This window comes from Oryzias latipes, chromosome 14 (genome assembly GCF_002234675.1).
Source record: "Oryzias latipes chromosome 14, ASM223467v1".
NCBI lineage: Eukaryota > Metazoa > Chordata > Actinopteri > Beloniformes > Adrianichthyidae > Oryzias > Oryzias latipes.
In genome coordinates this window covers 18,568,895-18,581,048 of record NC_019872.2, presented here as the reverse complement: position 1 = coordinate 18,581,048, position 12,154 = coordinate 18,568,895, and the positions used below count along the sequence as shown (strand labels likewise).

Sequence of the window (12,154 nt, the reverse complement as noted above, 5' to 3'; positions counted from 1 at the left end):
TGGGCTGGGCTCCTCATCAGTTGTCAGTTCTCGTTTAACCCCCATCAGATTTTAAATACCCTATTTATTTCTGACGTCACATTTCCATTACTTGATCCACACATATTGCAAAAAGAAAGGGGGTTGCTAATGATCCTTTCTGCTCCATTATATCTCATCTATGAGGGGCCAGCAGCTGGTGCATGGGGGGTTAGATGCATCCCCTGGGGTTTTGGTGCCTCAAACCAAGTGTTGTTGGATCTATATTTTCTATTTATTCTGGCAATGTCAGGAGCCAGGGAAGCCACTTCCTCTCAGCATCTGTGTGTGTGTGTGGGTGGTGGTGGTGGGAGGGGGGATCCATGTTCACAGATGTGTGGGGCAGGGGCCTTGCCTCTTGAACAAAGTTGCTGCTTTTTTACCAGTACCCATGGCAAATGATGCATGATTTACTGTTTTTCTTAATTCCTGTTGTTTCAGAAACAGCTGTCTATCAAGGGAGGGGGTGGAGGTAAGTGGACAGTCAGTAGGATCCTGGCCCACCCACTGATGATGTTAGGGTGTGCCCATGATGGCCTCTCATATGGAGCAGATGGGGGGTTTTGGTGTCTATACCAGATTGTCTGGTCTTTTTCCCAGATTATTTTTTAGCCTTTTTGCTTTCTGGTGGTGGGGACCCCCGCTGTGTATGATCCCACCCTGTCTCAAAAACAATGGTTGTTTCAATTGCAGCCAAACAGAACTGCAATTCAGTTGTCTTTTAGTACAAACCATTCCTCAGGCATCTGCTCATAATAATCAAGAAAATTGGACGAGCTGTCCATTCAAAACCTAACTTCTGAATCACAATTCAATTCAATTCAATTCAATTCAATTCGATTCAATTCAATTTGTATACCCCAAATTCACAACAACAGTCGTCTCGATGGGCTTCGTACCGGCGATTGAAAAAGATGAAGGGATCATGAATACATAGAAATCAATAGGAAAATACTAATTAACAACTACACATTTAAAGTCCAGCAGAGGAGCTTCATCCAGATGGAGTTGGGGTGACAGCCGGGGGCGCAAGTCGAGCCGGAGACAGGATCCACAGCCAGGTAGGAGCAGAGACGAGGTACACAGCCAAGTACAGAGCAGAGACGAGCCGGAAACAGGATCCACAGCCAGGTGTAGGAGCAGTAGTAGAGGCGAGCCAGAGACGAGGTACACGGTCAGGTACAGGCGCACGGATGAGCCAATGGAAGCACTCCCACTCACCCGGAGGGGAGTGGGAAAGAGGGAGAGTACATGAATCGCTCTGCACCAAACAGAGGCATGGAGAACTAAATGATGAATAATAATCAGGAATATAGATGAGAAGGAGGGTAGAAGTAGATGAGAAAAGAGGACAGAACCCCAGTGCACCATAGCTACCCCAGCTTCAAACTTCTTGCAGCCTACTAACAACTAATTGTTATTGTTATTAAGTTTAATTTAAACACATCAACATTAAGTTAAATAATCTCAGAATACTAGCTAGTCTGACAATAAGCCTGTCCAAAGAGGAATGTTTTCAGTCTAACTTTAAATGTAGAAACTGTGTCGGCCTCACTTACATGAGGTGGGAGTTTATTCCAAAAAACAGGGGCTTGGTGGCTAAACGCTCTACCTCCAACTGTACTTTTACTAATTCCAGGAACCACAAGCAGTCCTGCATTTTTGGAGTGAAGTGTTCTGTTTGGATGGTAAGGGACTATGATGTCATGATATGACACAGATTCTGAATGACCCAAGTGCCGGAACCCTGAAGGAGACTCGGACAAGAGGTAAGTTTTAGATGATTTAATTTGGCTGAAGGTGAGTGTTGGCATCTTTCCAGAAGGTGGAGCGTCAGCTGGCTGGAGATGGGAGGAACAACGAACTGGGGTCGACTGAAGATCCAAAGGCTCCTTAAGAGGGCTGCAGCAGTGATGAGGTGAGTGGGAACAGCTGGTCGTCTCCAAGGCAGAGAAGGCGGGGGAGGGGGAGAGTAACTGACAGGCCACCATGACATATGAGGTCTTTGATGTGGGATGGGGCCATACCATGCAAGGCCTTATAGGTTAACAGGAGGAACTTGAACTTGATTCTAGAATCAACTGGGAGCCAGTGAAGTGAAACCAACACAGAAGTGATGTGATCTCTTCTGCTAGTTCCTGCTAACAATCTAGCTGCTGCGTTCTGAACAAGCTGGAGACTTCTTAAGGAACTCTTAGGACACGCTGCTAACAATCATCACCATGAGCTTCAAATAATTTCTCCCTCTCACTTCAGTTTTTTGAGCTATATACTACGACATTTCCAATTCAGCCAATGACAGGCTTCAGTTATTCACTTGACATTTCATGTCAGATATGAATGTTGTAAAATCTAAACATCATGTTCACACTTACAACAGTTCAGTTGATTTATGAAAATATTCTATTGAATTCAACTGAATCAAATGGGTCAAATGTAATGGACTGACAGTGGAATAATAGAAAATGTTTAGGATTGTTCTGGAAAGAAGTGAAAAATGACAACAACATAATATATATGTTTTGGCACAAACTCTGCAGCTGATTCTCCGGGTTGTTCCCTTTTCAGTCCATATTTTTTTATTCTATTTGTGATTAATTATGATGTTTCATAACCTTAAATTCAACAATGAATGCACAGAAATGTGGTCGGTTTGTGGGGTGTAAACCAGAGAATTGTGGGCAGCCAAAGCAGATGGCAGTGCAGGTGGAGGTCCTGTATCCGGTTACAGTTATGGACACTAGATTGAGTTTTCTTCTGTCAGCTTGCAGGATGCTGAAATGTTGATTTATGTATTTATCATCTCCAGACTGGAAGACGACACCTCTCTTCTAAATTGAAAGTCTGCATAATCTACGGTGAATCCACAGCAGCTGCAAGGGAAGCACAAACCCTTGAACGTGCCCCACCCTTCCCAGATCAGCTCTTCTCATGTGTCTTTATGCAAACATCTTCTATCAGAACTTCTTGCTCCAAACATTTAATCATGACTCATTTGATGCTGGAAATACAAATATCCCAAAAAAATCTTAGGAAAAAGGTTTTACTTTTACTGTAGCTGCTTGTTTTCGGAAGACACACTCAAGGAAATATTATTTAAACAACCAATTTTTTACTCAGCTTTCTTTAACAATATATTTAAAGTCCCACTCTGATCATCTGTTGATCAACATATTGTCAAATATTTCCCAGTCGTCTTCTGATTGTGGTGTTTTTATCCAAAATAAAAAAAATCTGCTGTTTGACATTTTTACTGTAGAGTGGGAGGAGTTCTTCAGAAATGTGCCTCTAAGTTGTGGGCTAAGTGTTCAGTATGGAGTAAGCCTACCCCCAATCCCCATCATCCATCTGTTTACATGCCCTCCCACTACCTTACAGCGCCTAATAACCCCAACCTAACATTACCGGTGTAACAAAAACGGTGAGCAATATTGGAGCTACCCTGCTGTACAGTTTTGAGCCAGATGCCAGCTCAGACGAGGAAAATGAAGATGTACATGCATCTATGTAACTGCAAGTGGATGCTTTGGAATGGAGTGGAGCAGGGAGCTTGTGGCTTGCCAAATGTAGTTTTCACGTAACAACTACGACAGCATTTCTAAATCACCACAATTTGAATAAAGAAATACTATATGCCGTTTTAAGCTTCATTTTTCTTTATATATGTCCTCCATCATGAGAAAAATACCACAAAAACAACAATAACACAATTTTCCTTGAAGTGGGTCTTTAATATTCTACAATGTTAGCTGGAGCCGGTTTAGCTCGTGCTGGTTTGCGGCGCCTTTCGTCCGTGAAACCAGGGTTCGACTCTGGGCTGCTCCCTGTTCCCTACTCTACTTCTGTGCTGGTCCCAAGCCTGGTTGCTTTGAGAAGGTTGCGTCAGGAAGGGCATCCGGTATAAAACTTTGCCAAGTTTACCATGTGACTTGTTCACTGTGGCAACCCCTGATGGGAAAAGCCAAAAGAGAAAGAAGAAAAGAAGGTAGCTGTGAACAAAGTCTCAAAGTACTATCTGGATCAGTTATTGGAAAGAAAACTGCTTGGTCAGTCTCTGTATCCCAATGTTTCTGATCGTGGTCAGAGATGAAGGAGCACAAGGACACCTCAAGCTTTATACACGGGGTCTGTGTGAAAATGATACAGTGATTAGTCTCAAAGATGTGTTACATGTGATAAAGAGATGGATTTACATGACAGATACATGCTATGCACAAGACCTTTACATGCCTGACCTTTTTTTTTTAAATCTGGAAGTTGGTTCAAGTGAGGATTAGTCAGAAAAGCAGGGATTTGTGATGGATGGATAGCATGGATATCCATTTATTTTTTCCCAGGGGTCCCTTTTGACCAGGAACACTACAGGTGCTAACAAGGTTGAGTAAAACACTCACAATTTATTGAAAGAGAAAATCATTACTTTCTTCAGTTAAATTGCACAATGTGGAAGGTATCAAAAGGCCACGAGGCAATCAGATGTAATACAGAGTATTTATGAAAGTTTTTAGTTGTAAAGTCTTCAAATTTGACCCAAACACACCTACAAAATTGAAAACTTTATATCTAACATTAGGTTACATACTCATTTTATTTAAAAAATTCTTTATTTGTAATTATTGTAGGTTTGCCGCTTATTTGATCACTTGAGATTGATTTCAATCTAAAGTGAGTGACAGATATTTTTAGCTCTATCATTACTGTCATATTGGTGGTTTTCTGTATCGTTTACTTTTAATCTAAATTTGACACTGCTTATCTTAACACAATTTGCACTTTGTTCCACTCAATATAAATGGTATGTCCATAATGCATACTGTTTGACCATGGTTTGTATACAATATTTTCACATTTAGCCTTTTTTTTTATTACAAAATGATTGTTTTAAAAGTGCATGCAAAGCCCTTGAGTGTTTTCATGATCTGTTTGTAATCAAACAAAAGACTTGGACGATCAGGAACCCTCACTGCATATGTTAGGAAAAGGTGCCCCCTAGTGGGGGAAATACTTTAAAACAACACATGGTGACAGTTCCTGGCAAGACACGCTCAGCAGACAAATCCAGTCAATCCATGTCAGAGTTACACATATTTGTCCATTAATTTGGGTAATGTCCCTTTCTAGTTTAGCCAAAGATTCATTCTGGAAAAGTTCTGTGTAATATTTGACCGAATGTTTGTTTTCTAGCCTGTTTGGATTTGTTTTTAAAATTAGTCTCAGGATTACAGGAAAAATAAATGAAAGGGAAGGCGTTTTTACCCCTGTTTGGTTCAAATCCAACGAAGAATTTGACATAAATCTGAAACTAAATGGCAGCTTTTTGACCATAAAGCTATTTCCAAAGGCAGTTTGTAAAAGGCAACCCCAAGATTAACCCACTGGTCTGTAGCAGCTCAGAGTGAAGGGTAGATTTTCAGAATAATCTCCACAGCAGTAGTTTAAAGTCAGAGATTTAGGAACCTGAATGTCAGGAAAAAAGGTTAAACAATACTCTCAACTTCAAGTCAAAGCATGAAAGCTTTTTCCTAAACCAATTTCATTTGCTGTTTTTATTGCTTTGATTTGATATCAGTAATATTTTCATTTTTGAACTGGCTAAAAATGATATTGATGAACAAAATTTTTTTTCCAGAATTTTAAGAAGCAGTTTTTAAACAATTAATGAACAATTTTGGGAGTTTTCCCCGAACAACTTTCATCTTCAATTCTTTGTCTTCCCGCCATTGACTGTACATGTAAATGAGAACTGGACTGAGTGACCCCTCACCCCCCGGCATTCCAAACAGGAAGTACCTGTTGGTCCCAAAAAGCCGAAATCCCATATACTTCTACAGAGAAGTGAATAGCAATTACTATTTGTCAAAATAACGATTCTTGCTCCGATACCGGTTTTTGACATGTTTTTAACATGTTCTTGCCACTCCTAATTATTTTTTTGATAATATTACTGTAGTACAGGTTATTCAATTAATAAACTGGCCAAGCAGACAGATCCATAAAAGTATGTGGTTGAAAGATCAAAGCGTTTGTCTGCGAGTCTGCTTTCAGTGGAAGGGGTGTGGCCTTCCAACATGTTGAATTCTGATTGAAGAGAGTGGTTGTCATTAAAATGTAGCTAACATTAGCTGACAGGAGTAGCACTTGGTGTGGTCTTCTGCTGCTGTTGCCCATCTGCCTCAAGGTTGGACGTGTTGTGTGTTCAGAGATGCTCTTCTGCAGACCTCAGTTGTAACAAGTGGTTCTTTGAGTGTTTGAGTCTTCTATCACCTGGAACCAGTCTGACCATTCTCCCCTGACCTCTAACATCAACAAGAACTGTCACTCACTGGATATTTTCTCATCTTTTGGAACATTTTCTGTAAATTCTAGAGAAGGTTGTGGGTGGAAATTCCATCAAATCAGCTGTTTCTGAAATCCTCAGACTTGCCTGTCTGGCACCATCAACCATGCCATGCTCAAAGACACTTCAATCACCTTTCTACCCCATTCTGATGCTCGGTTTGAACTGCAGCACATCGTCTTGACCATGTCTAAATGCCTAAATGCATTAAGATCCTGCCATTTGATTAGAAATGTGCACTAATGCGGAGTTTAGGACAGATGTGCCTAATAAAGTGACCAGTGAAATTAGAGTCTTGTTAGAAAGGCATCCTTCCATTTTCAATGAGTGATTCCTTAAACTGTTTCAGAAAAGAATCCTCCTGTTTTCAAGTTTTTCTAATTGGGATGTTGTCAAAATAAAAAAAAAGTAGATGCGGTTGAATTTGAGTTTATTTCACTTCTTCAGGAACAAATTATCAAAGAAGGAGAAAAGACAAAGCTGATCTACTAGGACAAAAATGAAAAAAGCAAGCAGATGGATATGGATGTGAATACTTTACATCAACCCCTGCTAAATATACATAAATATCTAGTGTTAATATGAAAGAGTATCTAGCAGGTGGCAAAAATGTCTTTTGAAAATCATCTCCTGCTGTCTGGGATTCATTTACAACAGTGTCATATCTGTTTACTTTAGTTTCTAACCTTTAAAAAACCGTCATTAGATAATCATGATGAGTCAGTGTGATCAAGTACAAGCAAAAGGTTTGGATGCAGCACGAATCTTTATCACTCAAAATTGCACATGTTGCGTATGTAGTATTTTTTTTTATCAGAATAACCAATTAGCTTTAAATTAATCAATGATGGATAGTTAACTTTTGGAACTTTTGAAAGGCATTTTGTTTGGTTTGTTGGTTTTTCACACACACAAATATCATGCTTGACAGGAGAGAATATGAAAAAAAATTGACAGGAGGAGACAGGCAACACAGATGACCTCAGCTTTGATTTACATCACATCAGTTTAACTGTCTGTCATCAAAAATTGTCCTGATGGAGCCAAAGTAGTAGATACGATTTCTATTGTTATTTCATGCAGTATAACTCAAATTCCAAGTATAAAATTCAGCATGAAGCTTTTTTTTTAATTCACAGCCTATTTACAGTATCGTATTATAAATAAAGATCGATGTAAATGTACATACATTAATCTGTGGTTTGCTATAACCTCATTCCCAATCTATGAGCAGAAGCTGACTTCTTATCTGAAAATGGAATTGGTTATGATGCCATCATCTCCATCCAGAGACGGTTCATAGTTTGAGATGAATTTCTTTTTCTTCCCAAAAGTTGAGAAGGTGTTGTACATGTCCAGCTCTCCTCTGGGTGTCAGCTTCAGGGTGCTGTAGCCAGACGTGGTGCCGGGAATGTAGACGTTGTGCTGATAGTCGGGTGATTCGGAGAGAGGCTGGGGGCATTTTGGAGTCCACAAAGCATTTGGAACTCCTCCTTCTTGAAGGGATCTCTTACAATCTGCAAGAAAAAAAATGCATTTCTTACATTTGGAGAATGTTTCATCATTCAGCTGAAATGTGAGTAGAGTTTGATCTGAAAACAATAAGTGATTTGCCAATAAAACCTTATGATGATGAGATTTTTAGTTTGGTGGTTTCAATTGCAGGCTAAATCCCTGTGACTAAAAAGTTTTAAAAAAATCTACTCACCAAATAAACCCTTTAATCTTAACAGAAATATATTAAAATCAGGCCTACCATTTATGTGGTTTCCCCAGGTCCAGTACTGTTGTGCCACAGAACAGGAAAACCCATCGTTGTCACATCTCTGTTGCCGGGTAAGTGTGGCCTCCATGTTTGCAGCACTATACCTGGACAGAAAAAAAAAATTGATTTGATTTTGTTTTCAAACACAAAATAAAATAGTTAAACAAACTTAATAAACAGAAATTGATAAAGTGCTTTGAACAGGAGTGGGCTGAAAAAGAAATTATATTAATTCCTACCCCCAGTCTTACTATATTTTATGCATAGACTTTTACACTTTTACAGTGGATTTTAGATGTTTTCACCTCTTGTAAGCTGAGTTACGCTGGTTTTTGGTCAATGTCCAGTCCTTGTTTGAATACTTGAACTGGAAACATAAAACATACACAAAAGTCAGAATTACCTCACATTTCCTGAACACTTATGATTAAAATCACAATTTGTAAAAACACAACAATTTCACAACTTGCCTCAGACAGATCAATATGGTTTGATCCTAGGAACATAGATTCATTGTATGTATTAGTAACAAAAAACAGATCTCACGTTTTCTTTTTGTTTGTTTTTTCATAGAAGATGTGACAAGTGAAACTTAACATTTAGTGATTTTTTTTTGAAGGGCATGTGAGATGAATTACAGTGGATTTGTCCAAGAAAAAGGGGAATTAGTCCATTTGAGAGAAGTGGTTTTACTGGAAAGACAAATAAAGAAATCACTTAAAATTCATAACTTCAACTTTTAAAAGAATAAGATACTACTTTGGATCAGTTCCAGCAGTTTAAAAAAAACAAAACATCAATACATCAAATTTTCATCTAAACATAGTTTTTAATCACCACGAGGGTCCAGAAAAAAATGAAAATAAAAGTAAATACAATTTAAAAATAATTTATAATATTAATTTGACTAAAAATGTCGTTTTTTTACAGTAAGGCAAATCATGTTGCAGCGCCATCCGGTGTTTGAAATGCACGGTTGCATCAGTGTGAAACCTGTGCGTTATGCGTCTGTGCCAGACACTGTAGTCTGCTTTGCTGAAACTGTAATAAAAGAGTAATAAATAACCTGTCAGATGTGTTTTGCTTTTACCTCGTTTGGGCTTGTTTCCCTGTTGTTGGTCAGCTCATTCCGATCCAGCGTGCTCCAGCCTGAGGTCAGGTAGTCTGTGCTCTTGGCGTTGTTCTGCTGGACTGACAGCACCGGACTGCACGGCTTCAGGAACATGAAGTCACTCTTGGATGATTCCGGCGTCAGGCACATTTTGTAGCAGTAAACCTGAGACAAAGCGCCGGTGCCGGTGGCCTCTGCGCAGCCTGGCGCGCCCGCTGACATGCGGACGTTTAGGTTGGTCTTCTTAAACACTTCTGTGGTGGTGGTCTCCTCCGAGCGCGCACAGCAGCAGCGGCAGCGGATGGAGGGGAACCCGGACTCTATGTTTGACGGCTTGCCCTTCAGTCTCCTCACAACCACGAGGACGAAGATAGCCAGCAGAGACGTGAAGGAAATCGCGCCCAGAGCCACGATTAAGTAGAGAGTGAGGTTGGAGCTGTGATGCGGGCTCAAGGACAGGTCACCCAGACCGGCCTGCGAATCTGGCAGGCTGTCAACCACTGACAGAATGATGGAAACTGTGGCCGACAGGGGGGGTTGACCATTGTCCTTGACCAGGATGACCAGTCTGTGCCTCGTGGGCTCCTCCTCCTCTAACTGGCGGATCGTTCTGACCTCTCCAGTGTACAGAGCGATGCTGAACAAGCTCGGGTCTGTCGCTTGGAGCAGCTGGTAAAACAGACGCGAGTTTTGACCTGCGTCTGCGTCCACTGCACGGATTTTAGTGACCAGATATCCGGCGTCCACAGACTTTGGCACAACTTCATAAGGCGCGGTGCCATTTTGCGCAACGGGGGACACGATAATTGGCGCGTTATCATTTTGGTCTAAAATAAAGATGTTCACTGAGACGTTGCTGCCGAGAGGCGGGAAACCCGCGTCTTGCGCCTGAACTGTGATCTGAAAGTTTTTCAGCTGCTCGTGGTCGAAGGATCGTAGTGCGTAAATGTTTCCACTGTCTGAGTTTATGGAAACGTACGTGGATACCGGCATCCCCTGTATATTCCCCTCTAGGATAGAATAGGACAAATACGCATTCTGGCCAGAATCTGGATCCACAGCAGTCACAGAGCAGATCGATGCTCCTGGCGCGTTATTCTCAGTCAAATACACCGTGTAGGACGGCTGTTTGAAGCGAGGTGCGTTGTCATTCACGTCAGACACCTGGACAATTATATTTTTCCTCGTGAACAAAGGTGGAGAACCCGCGTCACGCGCGGTCAGGGTGATGTTGTAGTCTGCGATCGCTTCTCTGTCCAGGAAATCCGAAGTTACTAAAGTGTAGTAGTTCTTAAAGGATGAATGTAGCTGAAACGGGACGTGATGAGGAATCTCACAGTCCACGTTCCCATTTTCACCTGAGTCTTTGTCCACCACGCTGATGACGGCTATGACCGTCCCGGGGGGCGCATCTTCCAGCACAGGTGTAGACACCGAGGTGAGGATCACCTCTGGAAGGTTGTCGTTTTTATCCAGGACGTTCACCAGCACTTTGCAATGCACTGCTACAGCAGACGGGCCTTTATCTTTGGCTTGGACGTAAATTTCATGCATTCTGGATTTTTCATAATCAATCACTCCTTTTACTTTGATTTCTCCCGTGTGCGGGTCCACGCTGAAAAGCTGGCGCACCTTGATGGGAGCGTGTCCGCTGAAAGAGTAAGTGATGTCAGCGTTGGGACCCTCATCCAAATCAGACGCGTTAAGTTTGATCACAATTGTGCCTTTTGGCGCGTTTTCAGCGAGTCGGACTCTGTAAAAAGACTGATCAAAAACTGGCGCGTTGTCGTTCGCATCCAAAACGGTTATGTCAATCTGCGCAGTGCCAGATCTCTCCGGTGCGCCTCCGTCCACTGCGGTGAGCACCATCTGATGCGCGCTCTGCTGCTCCCTGTCCAGAGGAGCTTGCAGGACGAGTTCTGCAAATTTACTGCCATCACTGCGCGTCTGAATGTCCAAGTAAAAATGCTCATTTACGCTCAGCAAATAGGTGCGCAGCGAGTTGGAGCCAACGTCCAAATCTTGTGCGCTCTCCAGAGGAAAGCGGGATCCTGGGGCAGCAGACTCCGATATATCCAGATTAAACTCTGTCCATGGGAAACTGGGAGGGTTATCATTTACATCCAAAATCTCAATCTCCACCCTGTACAGTTCCAGAGGGTTTTCTATGACCACTTGCAGGTGAAAAGAGCAAGAAGAACTCTGCTCGCACAGTTCCTCTCGATCGATTCTTTCATTCACAAACAAAACCCCGTTTTCCAGGTTCACCTCCACGTATTGCTTTTTGGAACCCGACACTATCCGGAATCTGCGCGCGGAGAGTTTGTTCAAATCCAATCCCAAGTCCTCCGCAATGTTTCCAACAAAAGCTCCGTGCTCCAGTTCCTCTGGGATTGAGTATCGTATCTGTCCCCAGACTGCGTCCAAGAAACAAGTGAACAGCGCAAAATAGCACGCGACGAGCCATGTTTTCTTGGCACCGCGCGCATCCATCTGCGAGCAAGATGATTCAATCAGAAACGTGTCAAAACTGTGGAGTCATCAAGATAACTTGAGGTTTGGTGAAACTGGAGCAGCGCCTGTCTCACTGCCTGCCTTCCTTCCAGTCTGCCTGGGAGAAAACAGAGGAGAGAAATAAAGGCTATAAGCCTATCTCTGAGATTTGTGCGCGTCTTGCGCTTCTGCGTGCGCGCGCGTTTATTATTGGCCCCACTCTTTCAATAGAGGGGAAACAACATCTGCTCGGATAATCTTCCCTGCCTACTAGCCCGATCAAATTCATGTCACAGCCTCCGGGCTTTGCCCTTGGGTCAAAAGTACTACATTCAATTTCTTATAGGAGTGTTTCATCATTTTTAGACTCACATGGAGCATAATCCTATCCAACACCTTTCTTCAGTGTTTTGCTCTGCCCAACTCACAA

At 42.0% G+C, this 12,154-nt stretch overlaps 1 protein-coding gene across 1 annotated transcript; it reads right to left on the bottom strand.

Annotated features, from left to right (window-relative positions):
• Window positions 1-6,768: 6,768 nt before the first annotated feature.
• Window positions 6,769-11,841, bottom strand: LOC101163840 (protocadherin-10). Its single transcript, XM_011483695.2, has 4 exons — window positions 9,211-11,841; window positions 8,426-8,487; window positions 8,112-8,224; window positions 6,769-7,872 (listed from the first exon to the last, which is right to left on the bottom strand). Exons 1-4 carry the CDS (start codon window positions 11,722-11,724, stop codon window positions 7,601-7,603), a joined length of 2,961 nt encoding a protein of 986 aa, XP_011481997.1. The 5' UTR covers window positions 11,725-11,841; the 3' UTR covers window positions 6,769-7,600.
• Window positions 11,842-12,154: the final 313 nt, after the last annotated feature.